The sequence below is a fragment of the Phyllostomus hastatus genome, unplaced genomic scaffold, assembly GCF_019186645.2.
Source record: "Phyllostomus hastatus isolate PE091 unplaced genomic scaffold, TTU_PhHast_1.1 phas_contig_137, whole genome shotgun sequence".
Classification (NCBI taxonomy): domain Eukaryota; kingdom Metazoa; phylum Chordata; class Mammalia; order Chiroptera; family Phyllostomidae; genus Phyllostomus; species Phyllostomus hastatus.
The window spans coordinates 10,125,038-10,148,391 of record NW_025333583.1 but is presented as its reverse complement, the minus strand read 5'-3'; the positions used below and the strand labels follow the sequence as shown (position 1 = coordinate 10,148,391).

At 54.2% G+C, this 23,354-nt stretch overlaps 1 protein-coding gene across 1 annotated transcript; it reads right to left on the bottom strand.

The window, feature by feature from the left end:
- Positions 1-501: 501 nt before the first annotated feature.
- IGFBP5 (insulin like growth factor binding protein 5) lies at positions 502-22,536 on the bottom strand. The gene is made up of 4 exons (XM_045852716.1): positions 21,448-22,536; positions 7,392-7,621; positions 6,382-6,501; positions 502-5,176 (listed from the first exon to the last, which is right to left on the bottom strand). The coding sequence occupies exons 1-4, from the start codon at positions 21,779-21,781 to the stop codon at positions 5,045-5,047; spliced, it is 816 nt and encodes a 271-aa protein (XP_045708672.1). The 5' UTR covers positions 21,782-22,536; the 3' UTR covers positions 502-5,044.
- Between the last annotated feature and the right edge of the window lie 818 nt (positions 22,537-23,354).

Genomic DNA, 23,354 nt, shown 5'->3' with positions numbered 1-23,354 from the left:
GGAACCGGGCTCTTTAAGCCCCTGAAAGCTTAAACCCAGAGTCACCAGCTGTTTCATCACTTCCATCCTCACTGGGCAGACACAGCAGAGGGGCTGGGTAGTTTGCAGGAGGTAGTTTGCCCTGGCCAGAGGTTCCCAGCAGTGACTGAGGAACATTCTAGAAGTGTCTTCCATAAAATCCTCTCCAAAGAGAAGAGAGCCATCATTTGCTTAAGGGTAGATTAAGGCCACTTTATTTAATAGCAGGGGCTGAGGTTAAATGATAAGAATATAACAGTAATAACAGTAGCTGAACATGCATTGACTACTCGCTGTTCTAAGCACACGGTGTACATGAGCTCACTGACAGTTCTGAAGGGATGGAGAAGGGGGCACCCAAGTTCTGGATGGGAGGGCAGGTTTGGGGGGTCCCCTGGGCCCAGCCTCCACCTTGACCTTTGTCCTTCCCTCTGGAGCGTGGCCTGAGGAGGGTCCTGGGTCCAGGAGGAAGCTGACGCAGGCTAACTGAACGCATAACTTTATTAAATAAAGGCTTTGTCATGACACAAGACAAAGATCAAGGAGTAACATAAATTATACGTTGAATAAATAGTATACAGAAATCTTCACCTTTTTAATAAAACGTGAGATCCTCTGTATTTTTTTTCTCGTTTTTATTTCTGTAGGTACAAAATGCTAAACAGGAGGCGAGTTCTTCCGCATTCGGGTGATTTTTTTCCCCCCGCATTTTTTTTTTTTACCACAAACTGGTTTTGTTTGCTGGTTTGCTTATCCATCCTTTTTTACCAGTAAAGATTATGAGCATTTATTTTCTTTAAAAAAGTTGAAAACAAAAAAGAGGAGAAAATAGAGCTATGGTATGTAGGTATGTATGTATGTATGTATGTATGCAAAACTATCAAGAACTACAGTAATATGTGCTGTGGTTATTGCTGTCTTAAAAAGAAAAAAAACCAAAAACACAAACCGGTAGGCAACTCGGAATCTGAAGGATCTTGTCTGACAACTGTCTATCCATGTGGGCTACTGTGTGACGGCGGCGGTGGCGGCGGCGGGAGGTGAGACTCAGGCTGGCGTCCGGGGACCAGAGACCTGGGGGGGGAGGGTGGGCGCAGGCAGGGAGGTGGCCCTCCCACCTCCCTTTCCCCTCCGGAAGGAGTTAAGGAGAGGAGGCCAGAGTCTGTGGAGATGGCTAAACTATATACTCCATTAGAAAACCAAGAAAGTATGTTTAAAAAAAGACACAAAAACCGAAGAGAAAGAAAAAGCGGAGAAAAGTGCAAGACACGCCTTGCGCTTCAGTGGTTTCAAAAACAGACAGCACGACGCCCGGGCTGCTGGCAGGTCGGGCCCCACCCCTCGTCCCACCAAGCCCTGAAGCTTAGCCTCCTCTCTCTCGGAAGCCCAGGGTCCTCGCTGAGGCCAGAGGGCTGTTGCTTCTCCTGGGCCTGCTCCTCTCTGACGTTCCCACTCTGGGCTGGAGCCCTCTGGGCAGCTGAGCAGATGGAGAGGGAGAACAGTGCCCACTCCTAGGGGGCTGGGCAGTTGCCATGGCAGCCCTGTGGCTGCGAGAGAAGGGAGGTTGAGGCCCGCCTCCCGCAGACCTTAGAGGAGGCTGACCCTGCAGGGGTTACCGTGGAGACCACCAAGGTAGTAATGGGAAAATGGGCGAGGGGAGGAGGGGGGACCCTGTAGGGCCTCCCAGGCCTCCCTTCCTTCCCGCTGTGAGGGTTGGATGTCTCCAGGCCTGCCTGTCCAGGCCTGGCTGTCTGAGAAAGTCTGGATTCTCTTCCTCCCCAAACACCCTCCCTTGCCGGGGCGGGCAGGGCAGCTCCTGGGGGGAGGAGTGGGATCGGTCCTGGCTGGGCCTGCCTCCGTCACTGGGCAGCGGTCGTGGGCCACACAGCTGGAGTGAGGCGCGAGTCAAAAGGGAGATGAGGAGAGACCTCCTGTCGAGGGCTGCAACACTGAGACTGGAGGCCACGGAACGGTGGGAGCCTGAGGCCTCCAGGTGAGCAGTCGGTGGCCAGCGGGAAGCCTGGGGGCCAGGAGAAGCTGGCCGGGACTTCGCTGCCAACAGCACCCCACCCCTGCCCAGGGCCTGGGCCCCGTTGCCCCCCGCGACTCTCTCCCCATGGTCTCTCCACTCTGGGTTCAGGCCAGACCTCCCCTTGGAGAGGTTTAGTTCCACCTGTCATGAAGGTCCAGTGTCCTCTAGGGAGTGGCCAGGTGACCAGAATCACCCCCTGCAAGCACTGGAGACTCACAGGTATGCATTAGTTGCCACGAACTCTGGGAATCTGAAGAGACTGGTGGAGTTACAGGCCCTGGCCCCCGTCTCGTGGCTGACAGCAAAGAGTCAGTGTAAGGGGCAGAGGCCCATTCAAAGTCCAGTAAACATCGGCGGGGCGTGGAGAGAACCCCTCTCAGGAGCCAGGTCCAAGCCTGGGGAGGGGTAGGGGTGGGGTATGCAGTGCCTGGCTCAGTCTTTTCTTAGGGGGAATGGTACCCCAGTATCCACCTGGCAGGTCCCAGTTAGATGGCTGCTCAAGATCCAAAGGGAGCGTGGGCAGAAAGGGGCAAGCGGGGAAGGTTCACGATACTGGCCTATGGCGTTGAATGGGGGCTGGGGGCTGGGGGCTATTGCACAGAGAGACGGGGCAGGTCCAGTGAGTCCTTGCGGTTGCCATTCCATTCCCATCAGGCCCTTTGTCCTGTGAAAATCCACCACCTCTCCCATCCCCAGCCAACCGTCCTGTCTCGGGGAGCAGAAGCCATCCCCCAAGTTCCGCAGCTGCAAATTTTCTGCTAGCTGGAAGAGATCTGCTTCTTCGTTGCCCCTCTTCATTGCCCCCAGTTCAGTGTTGGAGGGGTCTCCACGGTGCCGTGCCGTCGAGAGAGCGTAGAGAGAGCTGGGTTCACAGTGAGAAAGGGTCTCCTTGCCAGTGTCCAAACCCCCTTTCCTGGCGGGCCATCTCCAGCCTCAGGGGGCAGCCCCAAAGCCACCCATTTGTCGAGGAAAGTCAGTGGAGAATGGGAGTCTCCTGGGGTCAAAGTGTGGCTGCCAAAGGACAGCACTTCCGAGCATCCGTTTCCTGGTTGGCCTGGGCCTTTCTTCCATCCCCCACCCCAGGGAGGGAGCCTGAACTGGCCAGAGTTCACTCAGGAAGAGCTTAGAAGACTCTCTGACCTCAGCCCCTCACTGCAGGGGGAAGACGGGCGTCTGAGCACAAAGTCTCGTCCCTTCAAAACATGGCCAGTCTCCGTGGATCCTCTCTCTGGGCTAGCTGCTGAGTCTAGAGCCCACCTAAGTGACCCACCTTCCCTGGCTCTAAGGCCTGGAGTTAGCTCATTTCTCTGTTACAACCTGTCCCTGCATTTTCCTCTCTACTTCTTCTCGAATCCCAGAGGGGTTATCGGGTGGGAAGCCACGGACGTGGCCCTTGGCTTTGTCCCCTTTTCTTTTGCTTTGCTTCAAGGCTAGAGTGGGGCTGTCCACCCCCATTCCCCTAGCCCCCTGTCACCTCCCTCCATCTCTCTGGCCTGAACAATCACCTTTACTGCCTCCCTGCTCTGCAACCTGTTCGCCTCTATCTCCCTCTCCACCACCTCTCATGTCCGGCTCTCTCCTGCTTTGCCAGCGTGAAGAGTAAGAGAGGCGTTCAAAGCACAGGCTCTGCCCGGGTGACGTGGAAAGGCTGCATGGGAGCGCTAGGTCACACCTGGGCCTGTCGGGCTCTCAGTGTGGGCTCCGGAGACGGTTACTTCCGGAGGGTCTGCAGGGACCTGCTGGGAGAGCACGGCCACCCGGCTGGGACGTGTGTGTGAACACGTGTGCCTGTGGGAAATCAGGAAAAAGTCCAACACTGTGCCCCACAAAGGGGGCCGCTGCTCACGGGAGGCAGGCAACTCTGGTGTTATGGGTCGTGTTAGGAGAATGTGAATTTTCTTGGTTTTCCCAGAATGAGGAAGCTCCTCAATGCCCCCATAAGAACTACTTTAGAAAGTTAATGCAAACCTTTGAAAGGAAGGAAGGAAGGAAGGAACAAAAGAAAAAAATAGATTTATATGCCTATATATGACTACATGGAGCCTTGTAGATAAATACAAGCCCACTTTTTTTTCAGCCTATCCTCCCCCACAGAGGCTGTGCTAGGTGCGAATTGAATGCGTGGAGGGGCCGAGACCGCACGCTTCCTTGCGCGTCTCAGTCTCCCCGGAGGAACGAGTCCTCCCACTGCTGGGGTCTGTGCTGATTCCTAAGAGTTTGCACAGGGAAATCTGCACACACATTGAACACTTATGTGTCTGCTTAGGAAATCCTATCTATCTAATATCCCTCGGTTGTTCATTTGTTTTGTTTCGAGAGGAATGGAATGCATTTAGTGTCTATAAATTTGGGGGGAGAGAACACTCTACTGGGGTGGACAGAGGAAGGAGGGTTCGAGCCACCCACATTGCTGGCTGGAGGAGGAGATAGATACAGGAGAGGCAATGACACCCTTTTGTCTAGTCCTTTCTCCCCTTGTGACCAATCTAAACTGCAAACTGCGAAAGCTCCAAGCGTGCCATCAAATACAGGTTGGGCCACAACTTCTAGTGCCCAACGTGTCCCCAGCTCGGGCCGGGGCTGCTCGTGGAAGGTGGATCCAGCCACGGTGCCTGGTCTTTCCTTCCTGCCCACATGCCTCCTGCCTTTTCCTGACCCTGTTCATCGTTCCCTCTCTCCTACACCCATGCCTCTTCCCTTCGCTTCCTCCTGTGCTTCCTCTCTTCCTTTCCTCGTTCATTCAACTTGCTTCAAAAAGAAAACCATTTAAAGGGGGGGGGGTCTCCTTAGCTTTTTTCATCTCCGCTGTTGCCATTTTCAAAGTTGAGACCTTGCTAGAGATTCCGAGGTCCTCAGTTTCCTCAATTAGATAGATATATGCATTTTTTCCCTTAAATGAGATGAAATGAGTGGCGTCCTAGGGTGGAGGGAGGCACTGGCTGGAGTTGGGGCTGGGGGTGGGAGGGGGTGCGGGAAGGGTGGGGAGGGGACGCATCACTCAACGTTGCTGCTGTCGAAGGTGTGGCACTGAAAGTCCCCGTCGACATACTCCATGCTGGGCAGCTTCATGCCGTACTTGTCCACGCACCAGCAGATGCCACGTTTGCGGCCACGGGAAGGCTTGCACTGTGGTGGGGAGAGAGACAGGTGGTGAGGATGGCCGTGCCCCGAGCAGGCTCTGCTCTGGCCTGGCCCTTCGTCTTCCCTCCCGAAGACAGACTCTCACCCCCAGGGAGCTGAGGGGGCTGTATCCAGCCCTTGGGGTTCTGGTGTCCCCACAGCACGGGAGGGCCTGGGGAAAAGGTAATTTAGGCAGCCTGCCCTTGGCTACCTCCTATAACTTCTGTTTTATGCCACCCCTGCAGGATCTTCCAACTTGGTATTCTCTGAAGAGCTTCATGATTTAATGATATAATAATAATAATAATAATAATAATAATAAATAGCAGGCATCACTTCTGCAGTTTATGTCAATAATAATAATAAATAGGAGGCATCATTTCTGCTATTTAATACTTACAGTATAGTAGGTACTGTTCTAAGTGCTTTACAGAGATTAACCCATTCTTCTTCATAATTGCATGAAAATAATAAGTATGACCATTCTCCATTTGACATGAGAAACTGGAGACGGAGACATTAAATAACCGGGGCAATAGGACACAGCTAGTAAGTGGCAGAGCCAAGCATTGACCCAAGGCCACCTGGCTCTTGACCTCTAACTTGGATGAGGATGCCCTCATGGAGCATGGGGTCACATGGGAGGGAACTTGTTAGAAAAGCAAAATTCTCAGAGTCTACCCGTACCCACCCATCAGACACTCTGGGGAGTGGGTGGGGAAAGTAATTAGTGTTTTAAGAAGCCTGCTGGGTGATTCTGATGCCCCAGGGAGGCTGAAGACCAGTGCCTGAAGGTAACGCAGACCCAGTTTAACAGCCAAGTACCACCAGTTAACCCACAGTGGGGCTGCCCAGAAGGAAGTCTGGCTGTGAATGGGACCCAAAACGGCTTCAGGTGGTGCATGGTGAAAATCTGTTTTAAAGACATATATATGTGTGTGTATTCCTGTGTATCAGAAAGTAGCATACAACACACGTTGTCACACAGAGATATACATTTTCCTTTCAAAATTCATGTAAATAAGGTAAATCATTAAAACTTAAGTGGATTGGCATAGTATAGCAAGGGATGGGAAAAATCACAATTGTGGTAAGGATATGTGAGGTTCGAGAAACATCATTGTTAATAACAGAAATTTTAGGCATTTAGAGCTAGAGGTTCCCTGGTAGAGGTTTTCCTTTGAACTTGGGGGCATGGGACAGGGGCGTACCTGCTTTCTCTTGTAGAATCCTTTGCGGTCACAGTTGGGCAGGTACACGGCACGAGGCACCATGCGAGGGCTGGCTTTGAGCTCCTGCAGGGAAGCCTCCATGTGTCTGCGGCAGGGGCCCTGCGGGTGGACAGGAGGGGTGAGTGGCGTGGCGGGATCCAGGGGGAAGCCACCTACCTGTGCAGAACGTGTGGCCCCAGGGTGGGGGGACTAAAGGGTCTGCGGGAAAAGGGGTCCACCTTTTGTTCCAATTAGTTGCTACCAAAGATCTTTCCTCTTTTTTCCTCGTTATGCAACCTGGGCATATAAAGTGTGCAAGGCGTGCATTGTGACCAGGTCCAGAGGCACGCTGTCCCCCCTGTCTCTATACGACCCACCGACGTTTCCATGACGCTGAGTAGTTGCGCCCAGGGGTGGGCTCTGCGGGTGCTCTAGGGCAGTGGTGTTCAAGTGTCGTGCGCAAGAATTTCTAAAACACGCGACGCCTGCCTGTTCAGTCAGGGGCACCGGCCTCTTTTCCCTTGATGGTCAAATAAAAAAGCGGCAACAGCCATCTGGTGTGAATGAATCAAAATTATACCCACTTTTTGGTCAGAGAGGCAACAATTATATATTTTTTGGCATGCCACAGTATTTTAGTGATTCATTTATGTGTGCCATGAGATAGGTGAAAAAGGTGGAAAATCGCTGCTGTGGGAGCATGTCCAGCGTCTGCCCCAGTGAGGACGCAGCTCCAGGGCGGGGGTGCTCGCTGCGGCTGCTGGCACTTCCGGCGAGAGCCGGCACCTCCCTCGAGCGCTGCCTTTGCTCCTGCTGCTGCTCAGACAGGCCCTCGGCCCTGACGACTGCAGGCTCTCCAAACTCTCCACTGCCAGCGGCAGGTCCTGCACTAGGTCTACCCCAAGCACCTCCCGCTGCCACGAATGCTCATTTAGACGCAAATCAGGGTGGCGGCAGAGGCTGCGGCGTGTGGGTGCAGAGGGAGGCAGAGGAGAACCCTCGGGACTCACCTGCTCGGATTCCTGTCTCATCTCAGGCGCAGAGATGACCCGGGGGTGGGCGGTGTTCTCCGCTCCTCCCACAAACTTGGACTGGGTCAGCTTCTTCCTGCGGTCCTTCTTCACGGCCTCGGCCTTCAGCTCGGAGATGCGAGTGTGCTTGGGCCGGAAGATCTTGGGGGAGTAGGTCTCCTCTGCCATCTCGGAGGTGGTGGGGTCCTCGTGCTCCTGGGAGTCTCGCTCTGCGGGGAGAAGGGAGCGGAGGGTCAGCCTCTGCAGCCGAGACACGGATGTGCAGAGCCCGAGGCTCTGAGGTTGGGGTGCAGAGACGGGGGTCTCTGCCCTCCTGGAGCTGAAATAAGGACCAGGGCCCGAGTCAAACTCACAGAAGTAGTAGGAAGTTGCTGGAAGGATCGGAGTCCTGCGGAGTGAAGCTAGGATGACTTCATGGAGTTGGGGGATGTTGAAAAAGTCAGGCTGATAAGCGAGAGAAGTTTGGCAGGAGGGAGAAGACATTCTGGGGGCAGGAAAGGGGAAGTGGGGGGGAAGTGGGAGCGAAGTGGCCTGTGGGAGGACTCGAGGTCAAGGGCTTGCTCACTGGGGCGGGATAAGCAGTGGCTGGGGGTGCAGCTCTGATGTAAGCACACAACCTGGAGATCTTGGTTGTTGGTGGAAAACAAGGGCAGCAGGGTGTGGACAGGGGGGCCCCCCGTCTAACCTCTTGTGAAGTATTTGGATTTGGGGCACTGGGTGGGCAGGAGGGCCCTGGGGGTCTGAACTAGCCGGGTGTGGGGAGCCATCGTGAAGAACGGGAGGAGGGGACCTGGGAAGCCCGAGATGTGGGGCTTGGAGGGGACCGGTGTTGGCAGGTCGCTGTGGGGGATGAGGAACCCCAAGGCCGGACTCCCAGCTCTGGCTCAGAGCCGGCTCTGTGCTCTGGGCCCTGGGCGGGCTGCAGCTCTGGGCGAGAGAGGCTGACAGCTGGCTGGGGCTGGCACAGTTATATATAGGGGCGACATGGTGACAGTCTATACTTAGCTGACTTATGACCTTTGAAGAAGTAGGACCTTGTTCATTTATTTGTTGATCTGTTAATTCTGCCCGCCCGGCCTTTTCTCGGCCCACAGAATTTCCATTTACTTCTGATCCCACAGGCACCCTCCTGGGTCGCTGTTTCTCCTCTCAGCTCTGTGGCCCCACCCGTGGACGCACAGCCAGATCGGGGAGGTCTGGGCTGCCCTGCCCTGCCCAGGGGGCAGGGTGTGGCCAGGATGCCCATGGAGAGACCAGGTGCCTGGGTCGGGGCAGGGAGGCCCTGTCTTCGTTGCTCTCTTTTCAAATTCCAGAGAAAGAAAACAGGGCCTGGAGGGGACCCCAAATAACTCACATGGCGTGCAGGGGGAAGCTATTCTGCACCCATTTGGCTGTCGCTGGGCGACCGGGGAGCGAGGTGCTCTGGTGGGAAGGAGAAGGAAAGGCTTAGGCAGCAGGTGGGAAAGGGGGGCGCAGGGAGAGGGAATCTGGGTGAGAAGATGCTGTTTTGTGTCCCCGGGGCGGCCGCTCTGGGCCCAGGAGAAGTTACAGGTGTGTGTTAAGGAAGGCGTCCAAACCCGGTCAGGGTGGCAGGTGTCAGGAAGCGCCCGAGCACCTGCTTGTCTGTTGGCTCTGGATTTGTCACTTTTCCTTGAACAGGCATCCGGCCTTTAAGACCCTGGCAGGGAAGTTCCCGGCCCTGAAGAAGCCTCCACAGGTTTGCAAGGCTCTGCAGTGGGGGTGGGGGGGTGGGGTGGGGTGTTGATTTGGGTTATTTATCCACAGCAGAGGAAGGGATGTAGCCCCGGGAGGGGAAGATGACAGGGAGAGAGCAAGGAGCCAAGCCAGAGGCACGCTCTCTCTGAACCCGGTTCAACACCAGGCTGGGGAGGGGGGCAGTGGGAGGGAAATGGAGACTACGGCACTCAATGATTCACACACACACACTCGCACACACACTCGCACACACACACACACACACACACACACACACACACACACACACACACACGCCCCAGGATCCCCACTCTCTACTCTTGGCCTTTCACTCTGTCTTCCCACCGTGACCTGACTCACTGCTCCGACTCCACTTATCGGGACCTGCTGTGTTGACTCATCCACACGTGATGTGCCTGGACTGTGGAATGTGGCCTTCTAGGAATTAGCTCATAGAGTGGTGCTTTGTGGTAAACCTACTTTTCTTTTCTTTCTTTTTTTAAAAAAATTTTTAAAGGATTTTATTTGTATTTAGAGAGAGGGGAAGGGAGAAAGAGAGGGAGAAAAAAAGCCAATGTGTGGATGCCTCTTGTGTGCCCCCTACTGGGGACCTGGCTCACAACCTAGGCATGTGTCCTGACTGGGAATTGAACTGGCGACCCCTTGGTTCGCAGGCTGGCACCCAAACCACTGAGACACACCAGCCAGCACTAACCCTACTTTTCTTGGTTGTGGGATGAGCTAGAATGGGGCTGGGATGCAGGGACATGCATAGCTCGTTTGGGGGGACTCTGTGCAAGCTGAGAAGCTAGGGCTCTGTTATCTAGTGACTCACGCCCAAACCCGACACTGGGGGTGTGTGGTGGAGGGAAAGTGGTGGGGAGAGGAAAAGCCGACCATGGCGAGGGCGGGTTGCTGAGCCCGTCTTCCTGAGCGACTTGAGACTTTTCACTCAGCCTCTGTGGGCATCACCAAGCACTCTAATTCTCAAAAAGCATTTGACCACCGGGATAGGGCACAGAGCGGGACATGGTTGCCCCTGAAAGGCTGGGGGCATTGTGGGGGTGCATGGCCATACCCCTCTCCCACTTCCCCAATCAGGATTGGAACCAGATGAAGTGAGGGGAGGTGGGAGAGGGGGCCGGGGGCTGACCTGTGCAGGGAAGACAGATGAGTGTTTCCTTCAGGGCCTGCTCTGGCTTGGCCTGGAGGGCCAGCAAACTGTCCTCAGGGACACCTGTGAACCCAGGTGGCAGCAGTTGCCTGGCCAGTGGGAGAAACCCCATGAAGCTGCTCCCCTCCGGGGGTCTGGCCCAGCCCCTGGCGTCCTTCCAACAGACCACCTAGTGCCTCCCCTGTGTCCGAGCGGAAATAAGTGCATGCACCTACCCCAATGGTCCTTTTTCTACCTCTTAAAGCCATCTGGGATGGGTATGCCTCCCCTCCTTCTCTGGCCACCTGTTCTGGGGGGACCCCTCTGGTCCCTTTGGTCAGAGGGTGTCATCTGCCGGGTGTCATTTCACAGGGCATTTCCCTCTGGTCTTGGTGGACATAGAAGCCCATTGGCTCACAGCCCTGAGTGCTGTCAACAGCTCTTCTCAAGTCTCCTCACTTGTAGCTTCTTCTGAGAAGGGCTCCCCCTTCCTGGGAGTAGGGTGGGGCTGTTAATGGTTTGAAAAAACTCCGGGGCAAACTAACCTTGACGTTTCTCAGACTTTTCTCTGAAAGCGTTCAAGTATCGCCTTGGGGCTAAGCAACGATGACCTTGGGAAACAAAATGTCGATTCCCGTACCCTCTCCCCTTCCCTTCCCTTCCCTAGCGGTAGCAGGGCGGGGCTCCTGAGGGTACACCCTCCCCAGGCTACCGGCTCTTTGGCTGCTCTGACGAGAAGACTTAGAACTTTGATGCGCCCCCTGGTTTTTGGTGCCACTTAACCCCATGGGACCTATTACTTAGGCGGGGTCGGGGGGCGGTGGTGAGTCAAGTATCAAAGATACTGATCAGGGTCTTGTGGTCACCTGTAGGCTCCAGAGAGACAGTGGAAACTTGGAACAAAGCCAGGGCAGAGCCACTGAGATTAAAGGGCTGGAATGCTACAGCCAGCAAGCCCTACTCAGCTGCTTTGTGGATGAGTCATAAATAGGCTTTCGATTTGGGAAGGGTTTAAGTTTGGTATAAAACTAGAAGGCACCAGTAGACTAGCAGCTCCTGAGCTATTTGATCGCGGGAAAGTGGACCGAGGTGGTGGGAGGGATTTAAGTGAAACTGAAGGGAGGACCTCCCCCTTAGGTTGCCTGGTACACAAACAACCACTGAAGGAACAGAACAGCGCAGGGGGTTCTGGAACCTGTTCAACAGACAGGTCAATACCTCCCCATGGCCAGTAGGTGGCGTAGGAGACTGATGACCATGCAAGGTGTCCCTGGTGCTTATTGCTAGGGGCTGTAAGTCATTTTAAAATCTGGAATTTGTGCGCCTGTTTCTCTGACAACCACTCAAACCCTCTCCTTTTCTCTGTGTGTCTGCAGCATGTGGAGAGTCAGGGAGCTGGACAAGGGAAGGCTGGAAAGGACCCACAGGAGGGGAGGGTGGAGAAGGCAGGTGTGGGAACTGGAGGTGAGGGGAGAGGGCAAGGCTTTATCAGTGCATAACCATGCCGTTCCCAGCCCCCCCCGAGCTGTTTCTCTCATCTGCAATTAAACAATGGTCAGGGAAAGAAGTGAAGCATATCCAGAACCTCCTTTCCCATCTCCAGGTGCCATTTTGAAAGGATTCTGCAGGGGATGGAAAATGTGGACGGTTCACTATCATTTCCTCCCCCTTTAATTCTGTGATCCTGCCTGACGGCCGGCTGAGGCTGGGGGAGCGAGAGCCCTCACACTGTCCTGACCGTCACCTCTGGGGCGAGTTGTTATTCTGCTCTGGCTCCTATCCCCCTCCCCACCAGCCCTGCCGGGTCATGCGGGCCAGCTCAGCTCCCCCTTCCTTCCCAAGGGCTGCCCGTCCACACTGGTGCAGTAACATTCACTGAGGCACAGACGGGTACACGAGCCTTCCCCGCGCCAACGTGCACACCTGCTGGAGGACTGTACCCTTCTCATGTCCCAGCAAACACAGAGAACCCAGGGGCACCGCAGGGTGGGCGGACCCACTCACGGTGCAGGTGCACAATGCATACCCGCCACCCAGGCTCCACCACCATTTCCCACACGCCCTCTCGCTGCTGCTGTTGTCCTGCAGGGGCAGGAAGCTTTAGCAACAGTAACAGGCAAAACAGGCACGTGCTCTTAAGAAACGTTTGATCCCACCCTGCTCCCCAGTTACAGAGACAGATGGATGGGTCCAGCCAGGGACCTGCTGCTCCCTGCACTCTGACCTCCCACCCCTGGGTTCTGGGTCCCACCCTGGCGCCATTAACAGCCCGCTCGTGGGCGGTTGGTAGGTCTCATTCTTTCTTAACCTCATAATCAAACCTCAGAGGAAACTGGGTGGCCCAGGTCTTGTGACTCTGCGTACGACGGAAACGGAAGAAACCGAGGCGTCCTTGGAATTCGCAGCTCAGGAAGCATGGAGGGCTGCGCCAGGCCACCTGGACCTGGAGAGAGGAAAGTCTCTTTTTCTAGCCAGAAGACAAGATGGCTTTGCCCAGAACCTCTGTACAGGAATGAAAAAGGGAGCTGGGTTTCCACTGGCTCTCATTCTAGCTCCCTGTGTGGAATTTAAACACTAATCTTCTTAAGGGCAAAGGCTCCTTATTTATCTTTGTCTCTGTGATGCAGGGTACTCAGCGAACACTTTTTAAATGCAGAGATGCATGGATCTACACAGGAGACAAAGTGAAGTGGGTCTGGGGGCTTTTCTGGTCCTAACCTGGGGTCCCGTGGTGCTCAGTGGGTGCCCCCAGAGGTCAGCTCACTGGTGCCACTGTCTTTGAGCATAGTGGCTGCCACAGAGGGAGCAAGGAAGCAGAGGAATGAGCCCCACAGGACAGGGACAGAAGGAGGAAGGGTCCTCTGGATTTGCTGGGCTTCTCTTTGATCTGAGGCTTTACTGTCCAACACAGTAGCCACTAGCCACACATGGCTATTTAAATTAATGAACAATAAATCAAATTACAAATTCAACTCTAGCCACATTTCAAGTACTTAATAGCCACATCTGTCACTGCGGAAAATTCTGCTGGACAGCTGGTCAGAGGGCACGGATCCGTGCCGGGGTGTGGCTGGATGCCTCATGTCCTCTGTCCACCTTGCCATGTTTCCTAGCCAGCCTGCAGCCTCCTCCTCTTTGCACAACACAGGGCTCATAGGAGAAGGATGGGCTGGCGCTCCCTGTTTAAGAAACCATAAGGCACGTCTCAGTCTCTTGAAGTCTGACGGTTCCCCAGCTGTAGACGCCAAATGACTCAATTACACTGCGTGTGCGTGCGTGCCTTTGCAGGGAGAGCCGGGGCTGGCGCGGCAGGGAGGGGCTGCGGGGCCTTCCAGGGGAGGTGCAGCGTCCCTCCTCTGGCCCATCCCACCCCCCAGCCAGCGTCTGCCTTGTCCCGGTCTCTCTCGGAAGACACTGTTTTCGTTTCCTCTGTGGTCAGTCACAGACGTGCCTGCTCTGGGTTCTTTTTAACCCGAATTATGGGCTGAGAAGGAAAAAAAGTAGACTTTCCAAGAGGAAAACAAACCCAAACAATCATCATCCTCAGCTGCAAGATGGGAAGAGTTGCAAGAACACACAGAAGGGGAGTCCTGCTGTCTTGGGGTGAGTGGCGGAGGAAGGGGCAAGTTCAGGGTCGGTGACGAGACAGTGAGGGCAACAGGCTTACCCTGCTGAGCTCCTTGCCAGCCCCCACCCCAATCCAGGCCAAGAGAACTAATGTGGTTAGGCGCCGTAACCCAACAGCAAAGTTGGCCAATGTAGCCATGTCGCGTCTCTATTCTGAGCAGAGACATAAAAACATCATCTAGCAAAGTAAACAAATATAGCCAGACCACCCACCCATGACCTTCAGTTACCCTTCTTGGGAGGAAGATGGGGCTGCTGACAATGGTTCAATAAACCTCGGTGCAGGTTTCCTCTGACAACACTTAGTCTCTTCCTCCCCTCTCTTTGCCTCGGTTTTCTCATCTGAGTTACGGGAGGATGACAACAGCCCCTTTCCTGCAGGGTTCTTAAGGGCACTGAGTTGACGTGTGAATTACCTCCCAGCACAGGTCTCTGTTGCCTCTCACCTTGCTCGCTCCGATCATCAACTAAAAATTTGGTTGCTTGGCACCTGATTGACAGATATGGACATGTACGTCACAAGATCTAAGGCTCCCTGGACGCAGAAAGTTCTGCTGGAGATGGCTCTCTCCTTGTCTCTGGGGAGCCTGTCTGCCAGCCCCGGGTGAGAGGGACTTTGCACAAGTGCTTCTGGGAAGCGGTTCCCACAGAGAGAACTCACCCTGCAGTTCTTCCCTCAGTCTAACCCCATTCCTTCACGCTGCATGCACGAAGGCAGCTGGTCTCCTTCCCTACGGATGGAGAGAGAAAAGGTGGCCAAACCGTGATTCAGGGCCGTGACCCTGGTACATATTTCTTGACCCCGGGGAGACAGTCGGTAATCAATTGGCACATAAATACACACTGATGCAGAACTCCCAAGATGAGTGTCTCCAGCCAGGTTTCTCTGGAGGTGGGGAAAGCGAGCAGGCTCAGTAGAAATGTCTTCTTCCCTAACACCCCAAACCAGAAAGTAACGGAGGGGCTAGGTAGGAAGCAGCCTCTGAATGGAAGAATGGGAGATGAGGACGTGGCGGAAGCTCTGGTCCATTTTCCTGAGCTGGCAACACTCCCACTCATGACTCATCACAGCCCATTCAGAACGTTACAATCAGGCAGCCACATTCCCTGCATGACCAGCATGACCAGAAGGGGGCGATAGGGAGCACGTGGTTTGAAATCTTCCCTGGTCCCCTTGAGAAGAGAGGCCCTGGTATGAGCCAAAGAAGGGAACCATCTCCTGTGTGGCAATCCAAGCTCAGACTCTTTTTCCTCTTGATGCTTTGGGTGCAGGAGGAGAGAGTGGAGATGGCAGTCCCCTCTCAGTGTGGGAGGGGCTCGCTGGTGGCCACCTGCCACCTGTGGCTCTTGACACTTGAAAGGTGGTCGTGGGTCTGGATTTAAAAAATTTATTTCACTGACAATGAATTTAAATTTAAACACTGACGCTTGATTTGGTTATTGGGCCATTTTTGAGTACGTGTGGAACCACGCCAGCACACACATCGACTTTTCAGCTAAACGGCCAGTCAAGTGTTCCCAGTGACACTTCGGTGTCTGAAGGGAGAGGTGCTGTACATGTAAAAGGCACCTCGGGGTTCAGAGACTGCAGATGGGAGAAATCATGCAACATGTCTTATAATTGTTTATTTTGGGTATATTACGATAGATGACTAGAATTAATGTCACCTGCTTCTCTTTACCTTTTTAAGAGATGTGGCTGCTAGAGAACTTGACAGATGGAGTTTGGTTATGGTTCAGTTGGGCGGTGCTATTGTTCTAGAGGGCCGGGGGTGAGTGTCGCCTCCACAGGGGTGACAGACAGACATTACAGCTGTGATGAAACGATCCAGGCTCAGTATGCCTGCAGCCCACGTAAAACCCTGGGCAGCTGGCAGGGGTCCTACGGGGCTCGGTTCTGAGTGCAGGGTCCATCTAGGTCTTGTTTTAGGCTTTGGCAAGGGAAAGCGTGAGCCATCAAAAATGAGATGGCCTTTATTTTAGGAATCCCCGTGGGCTCACCTGGCGGTCTAACCTGCTGCAAATCGGGGTGTGTCTTATTGGCCTCCTTCTTGAAGATCCCTCGGGGGAGCAGCTGCCAGGGCCTCCAGGGTGCGTCAGGAGGCTCTTAGAAATAGCTCAGATCAACTCCAATAACCTGGAAGCCTCTCTCTTCTACTGCAAGATCTCCTACAAGTCTGAATGCGTTCAAAAGCCCTGTGGCCCTCTTGCCCTCTTCCTTATCAGCTCTGTGGTGTGCATTTTTCTGTTTTTCCTGACGTAGAAATCTCCCAACCACTCTCTCATCCCACCCTGGCCCACCCCAGCTCAGTTCTCATCATCCCCTTGCCTGGCTCCATGAAAGGCCTGCGCTGGCGGAGGCTGCTGGCCCCGAGAAGCAGGCCACTCTGTGCAACGTTCTCCCGAGAGACCACTGCCCGGCCAAGGCGCAGCGAGGGCCTGCCTGCCTTCCCACATCAGGAGCGTCCCCAGGGGAGTGAGGTTTGGCACATGAACCTGAAGTCCCTTCCTTCCCCGCTGCCCCCTGTCCCTCACCAGATCACTGGCCGAAGCCAGCCTTTTTTGCACGACTGGGTAGAAAAAGGGACGGAACAGAGAGTGATGGAAAAATAACAGGGGTGTTGCATTCTCTACGTTGGGGCTATTTTGCCTCTTCCCCTAAAATGGAGCACACTCCCCCTCCCCCCAAGTTCTGAGCTCTTATTTCATCTTCACAAGCCTCGCTGTGGGATGAGAGCATCAGGTGATATTTTGCCAAAAACCTCATCGCAAGTTAGACTGGACCCAGGCAAGAGTCCTGGTGACTAGTGAAGAGAGCCAGGACTAGCAGCAGCATGGAGCCCTACACTCAAGAGGGAAGTGCTGAGTTCTAGTCCCGGTTCTGCCACTAACCCTGCATCTGATTTCGGGCAAGTGACTCTGCACTCTGGGCCTCAGTATCCCCATCCGTAACAGGAGGGCCCTGACCTCACGATTGCAGGGGTCCCTTTCAGCTTTAGCATTCTTGGGCCAATCCCCGGACAATTCCTGGAGAGATGTCAGGGCCTTGTTAAGCCAAGTGGCCAGGCAGGAAAGACCACTTTGCCCTTTACAGAGATCTCCAGTCACTCCTTTGAATTAAAAAAAAAAAAAGACATTGTAACAGAACTCATGGACAGAAATGGAACTGGAAAAATGAGGGGGATTCTTTGGATATAGAGGAAAGGGGAGTAGAAGCTTAGAACTGGCTTCCTTGTTTATTTGCTTATTTATTTTTGCAAGTATTGAATAAATCGTTGTTTTGAAAAACTTATCCAGATGAAAAACAGTTCTCTGGGGATCGCAACTTCTGGACCAACTGTAGTAAAAATGCAAAACAAAAACTCAGACAAAACCCCTTCAAATGGTCTCCTTGTCTCTCGCCACAACCATCCTACTTCTTGGTCTGTTCCTCCTTGGTACCTGGACCCTGTAGGGTGTTCTTCCAGTTTCTGGATGCAGTGGGCCCGGAGTGTGGTGATCTCATCTTCAAAGTTTTATTTTTCTCACATTAAATAACTCCAAGTTTCAAAGGTATTGCTCAGGTACAAAGTAAAATCTTTAGACAAAAGTCACCTTTTCTTCCCCCTATTCCCTCCCCCCCCCACCTCCCCCCATTAAGGGGACCAGGGCTTCTGCTGGGATTCCTGCTCCCATGCCCTTTGCCATAACCCTCATGATGACCTCTGGCTCCCGGGGTCGGGCCTGACCTCCCCGTACAGCTGCAAGCCCACCTGCCCGCTCGAATCCGGCCCAAGCCCTGGACTAACACACAGCTGCTCTGACTTAAAAACTCAAGCCCTCAGGGGACGCCTTGGCAGTTGGGGGGGGGTGTGGTGGGGAAAGGGAGGGAGGGACAATGTGGGGGAAAATTTAAATGGAAAGAAAATGGGGCCAACTGTGCTGGCTCTCGCAGCCTGAGCTGACGCAGAGGACAGGGGCAGGCTGTGGGTGGGGTTGGGGGGGGTGGGGGGTGGTGGTGGTGAGGGGGCAGGAAGAAAAGTCAAGGTAAAAGCATCATCGCTTGTCTTCCCACCTCGGTTTTGGTTGGCACAGGGTGCAGCCAGCCTCTCAAAGACCCATTTCAAAGGGAGGGCGTGCGGGTGGGAACAGCATCTGCCCCCTTCAGTTTTCCATGATCTTGTTCAACCCAGACACAAATTTGGCCACTAAACCTAACTCTGGAACTTGACTTCAACATGGCATTTGGACCAGGTCTGGAGTGGAAGCCAGGGTTGATGGAGGCCAAACCCCTAAAAGAGGCAAAGGCCGGATTCATTTTTATTGAGGTACTGTTTTCCTTTCTTTCCCAGAGCACATTTTGACTTTCTTTCTCTCTTTATTTTTCAATGAAACGGCACTGAAGCCCAGAAGCCACTTCTCCCTGCATCCCCAGCTGAACGTCTCCCAGGCACCGGAGAGACTTCCCAGACTAGGGCAAAGATGCGGGCTCTGCTGCCCTCCCGCCCACAAAGCCACAAGGCTGCTGCAAACAATGCCCAGAGCAAAGCAGGGAGCTTCCACGGCTTGATCCAGCTCACCGATCTTTATTGGGCTTGGTCCAATAAATAACTCGTCTCCCGCCTCCTTCCAGTCTCCTGCGCACTGCCCTCTGTTTCTATATCTATCTTGGCCCCTGAACTCGCCGAAATAAAATGCAGGGCCCCGCGCTCTCCCAGTCCCAAGCTCTCTGGCCGACTCCCTCTCCTGTTGCGCAGCAACGCGCACAGCAAAACACCAGCCTCAGCCTGCCCTCCCGCCCTCCGCCCTTCTTCCCAGAAGCTTTGGCTGCCTGCCACCTCACAATCCTCAGCTCCCCAATACCAATTCAAATGCATTCCTTTTTGGGGGGATTGAAAAAAGATATTGATCTATCTCTACGTATGCACATATATTTTGTGTGTGTGTGTGTGTGATCTATACCTGTAGTACCTATGCTGATATGGAAACCGCGGTAGAGAGAGCACACCCAAGTTCACACTGCTGGTTTTGGTGGGTGGGTGGGGTGGTGAGTGTGTGTTGGGGAACAGGAATTTTGGTTAAAGGAGCTGACACTCTCCTCCACTCTCTGTTCAATTTCCACTCCTTGAGAAGTGCCTCTGTGCCATCTTCAACTTTTGGGGTGCCCACTGAACGGTTTTCGAGTTGAAAAACTATAGTCAGGAATGCCCACTCCCATCCTATCTGTCCTGGAGAAAGGCTTCAGCCCTGGCCACCGGTGGAGCGTAGCCGTCGGTGACTGCAGATGGTTAGGCACCTGCCTAAGGCGGAGTGGAATCCAAGAGCAGGACTGGGGCCGGAGAGGGGAGGGGACGGAGAGGCCGCTAGGTATTGGCCCAGAGGTACCTTGAAGGCTGAGGTTGAGGAAAGGGCTGCAGAGAAATCTAAAGGGCACGTTGCTTGGGACAAAAGCTGCTCTGTGTGTGTGTGTGTGTGTGTGTGTGTGTGTGTGTGTGTGTGTGTGGGTTGAACTGGAAAGTTGGATGCGCCTGTGGTAGTTTGCTCTACCACCAATTGCGCACGCGCGCGCACACACACACACACACACACACACACACACACAGACACGCACACACCCTACACCTACCACATCACACCAACCACACAGTTGGGCAAATAAAAGCGGGGCCGGAATGTGGCTGATACCTGGCGTACTTTCGATGTGACCGGATTCTTAATCAGAGCGCTCGCTCTTCCAAGCCAGGAAATCGATTCATACCTCTTACCCGCTCCACGCACCCACACCCCCCCCCCAACTTTTTCCAAATCCACAACCCCCACGACGAAAGCGGGCGGGACTGCTTTTAAAAAGTGATTCTTAATAAAAATAACACACTGGCCTCTGGGGCCTCCGGGGTCTGCACGTTGCTCTCCGTCTCTTTTTTGCAGGCAGCGATCTGGAGTGAGACTACCTCTTGCAAAGCCGGAGGGGCGGCCGCCTGTAAGAGGCAAAACCTGCAGGTTTTGGGACATCTAGTTTGAACCTAGAACAACTCTCCTGGCTCTTCTTAGGCGCCAACACACTTCTCTCTACGTGGTAGTTCTGTAGTTTGCAGTTTTAAGACAACTCAGGTTGGGGTGCTCACAGTGGGAGGGGATAGGAGAGAAGAGCATTGTCCCAGGAGGTGACTACGGAGAGTAAACATTTATTTAGCCAACTCTTAATGCCTTTTGAAAAGAATCAACAACCAGTTTGACGTTTCGGAATGCAGATTTGTATGTATAGTTCTTTAAACCATTAAAAAAATTTTAAGATCAGTTACCTCTAAAAAGAAACCCCGTCTAAAGGGGGCAGAACTGTTCTCATGAAACACGTAGCTCAGTCAACCTTTTAAACCCGGACTCCCGGCGCTGAGAATTTGGGGGCAGGGCAGCCTGGGGGCGGGGCTACTTGGAGGCGGTTGCGGAGCAACGGGGCGTGGCTTTTCCAGCCTCGTCCCCTTTATTTTGTGTTTCCAGGGCTTCTTTTACAGTTATACCACACCCACTTGTGATCAGGTTTGAGAGATGCGGGCGCGAGGGTGGGGGCGGGGATTAGTACTGAGGGGGAAGTCTTGAGGTCTGAATTTCACATCCCCTCGTGCCTCCCAACCCTATATATCCACCTTTCGCCCTAGGTAAAGATCTGAATTGGGGCGGGGGAAAAAGTAATTAAGTTCAGGGATGAACATCCAACACAGAACACCAAACCCTTCTTTCCTACGCACCCCCCCCCCCCGCCCCCACCACTACCCGACTGACCTCCCCTCCTCCGCCGTGCGTGTCTAAAGTAATCTTTCCCTTCCAGGGAGAAAAAAAGGGTATTTTGCATTCTAATCTGTTTTACCGTCTACCACAATCAATCATATCGAGTCAAAAGTAATGGGTGTGCACGTGGGAGGGGCATGGAAGCCCGCACCCAAAAGGCAATAGCTACCAAGGGTGCGTGCCGGTGTGTGTGTGTGTGCGCGCGCGCGCGTGCGCGAGTGTGTTGGGGTAGATGAATAGAAACATCAGAAGGGACGGGTACCGCGTCAGGGTCTGGGAGGGACAAAGGTGGAAAGAGCACAGAAAGCCCCTCTTTCCAGGTCCCCAGTTAAAGCAATATTTTAACAAAGAGATTTATTTTTTCAAGTTCAGGAAAAAAATAAAATCGTGTTGGGTCGCTAGGAGGTGGTGGAGGAGGGAGTTGATAAGGAAACATGCACCCTTTCAGACTGGAGATTGAGTACCTGGGGACTTGGACCTTGAGACTGAATAGGAGCTCGGAGTCAGTATTCGGACGAGGGGGGAGGGGCGGGGTGGAGTAGGGTGGGGGCGGGGGCGAGGAGCAGAAGGGAAGACCCCGAGAGACTCCGAGAGACAGCAGCCTAGGGTAGCTGGATCAGCCTGGGTAAAGACCCTCCCCGCCCCCGCTCCCGTCACCCCGGGTTGCATCACGGCTTTAAGCCGCTTTCTGGGCAAAGCGCGCTTGGCCGGCCTGTCCCCTGTCCCCTGTCCCCTGCCCGTGCGCCGTGTAACTGGCACACTGAGCGCGCTCACCGATCTTGACTTGCTCGCGGTAGCTCTTTTCGTTCAGGCAAACCCCGCGGCCGTGCAGCAGGGCGTGCAGCGGTTTCTCCTCATCCTGCCGCGGGAGGCAGCGCAGCCCCTGGGCGCAGCGCTCGGTGTAGACGCCGCACGACTGCCCCTCCGCCAGGGCGCAAGTCATGCAGCAGCCGCAGCCCGGCTCCTTGACTAGCTCGCAGCCCAGGGGGCTGGGGGGGCACATGGACAGGGCTTTCTCGTCGCAGGGCTCGCAGTGCACGAAGGAGCCCAGGCCCTGGGCCGGTCCCGCACAGGCGGCCAGCAGCAGTAGGACCGCGGTGAGCACCATCTTCTCCGAGTCTCTCCCTTTACCTTGGGGCGGGGCAGGAGAGTGAGAGTGCAGGGACAAAGGGGCCAGGAGGGTGCCGGAGAAAATTAAAAAAAAAATTTTTTTTTTCTGGCAGGTAGAGCAGGTGCCCTTCCCCAGACAATTGCAAAATGTGGGGAGAGTTGGAGGGCTGGGGTGCTTGCAAGCAAGTCCCAGTTACCAGGACTAAAGATTTGCAACAGGTTGGGGGGAAAGAGCAGCGCCAGGTGCACGCACTGGGACTGGGGCTGGACAAACAACCCCCAAGCCCGACCTGGTCAGAAGTGCAGGGGGACAAGCCAAAAACTGTCCACCCCAAAGCAACCACCGGAATAGAGAGCTCGGAGGCTGTGGGGAAGACGGGGTGGGTGGAGAAAAATGGATTTGTCTTCAAAAATTTTGTTTAAAATCTAAAGTACACCCTACTCCTTTCTAACCCTCAGCTGCTAGCGGCGCGCGGCTGCGCGGAACAGGTAGGAGGCGGCGGCTGCAGCCGCAAGGGTAAGGGAAAATGTTGAAATCAAGAAATAAAAAAAAAAAGATCCAAAACCCTAACACCTCTTTTCTCCCGCTCTGCAACCACCTCTTCGAAATTCGCAGGTTCTGCGTGAAGTCGGGAGAAGGGTGCAAACGGAAGAGAGGGTAATTAGAAGGAGCGAAAAAGAGGAAAAGCCCCACACCGCTTTGCAGCTCTTCCTAGCTCTTTCCCCGCAGAAGTTTCCAAAGAGACTACCGGCTCTGGTCGAACAGGCGCTTTTAAATAGACGGCCCTGGCTGCCAGCCAGTTTGTAGCTGCAATTTGAGCTCCCCAACACCCAACCCAGGCAAGGATGCCAAGGAGCTTTGCAGTACGAACTCACACGGGGTGGGGGTGGGGAGAGGCCTTCGAGACACACGGGGGCTCCCCTTCGCTCCGTGAACAGCGCCCTCCTCCCCCCGGAATGTAAGAGAGGGGCATGGGGGACTGGGCTGGGGCTGCACGAGGGAGGAGGTGGTCGGGGGCGTGTGGACGAGGGAGTTCTTCGATGCACGGTGGACACAATGAGGAGTAACTCAGTCTCCCCCTCCCTCCCACCCCTTAACTAGCCCAGGCCCAGGCTGGAGGCAGAAGCTTTTTCTTAATTGCCAACTGGATATATACAGTGCCCAAGAAATTCTTCCCAAGCTTTGGGAAATGGCTGTCTGCTGGTGTCTCAGTTACCATGTAAGGTGTGTGTGTGTGTGTGTGTGTGTGTGTGTGCACACGCGCGCTTGGGGGGGGGGTGTTAGTGTGGGATGGCCAGAGATGGATGGTGAACTGAATTAAAAAGAAAGAGAAGAAAAACTGGATTCACTGCCAAAAGCCCGGGGAAGGGGATTTAATCAAGAGTTTCTGTTGCTGGTGGAGTGGCTCTCTACGGGCACATGGTGAAGAGAGGGTGGCAGCTTTCTCCCAGGTACACTGTTGACCCTGGGGGTGAGGGGGGTGTGTGTGTGTCAGTGTTGCGTGTAATCGCAGAAGGAACACTCAGACCACGGCATTGTAGGGACAGTGAGACAGACACTGGCAGTTGGA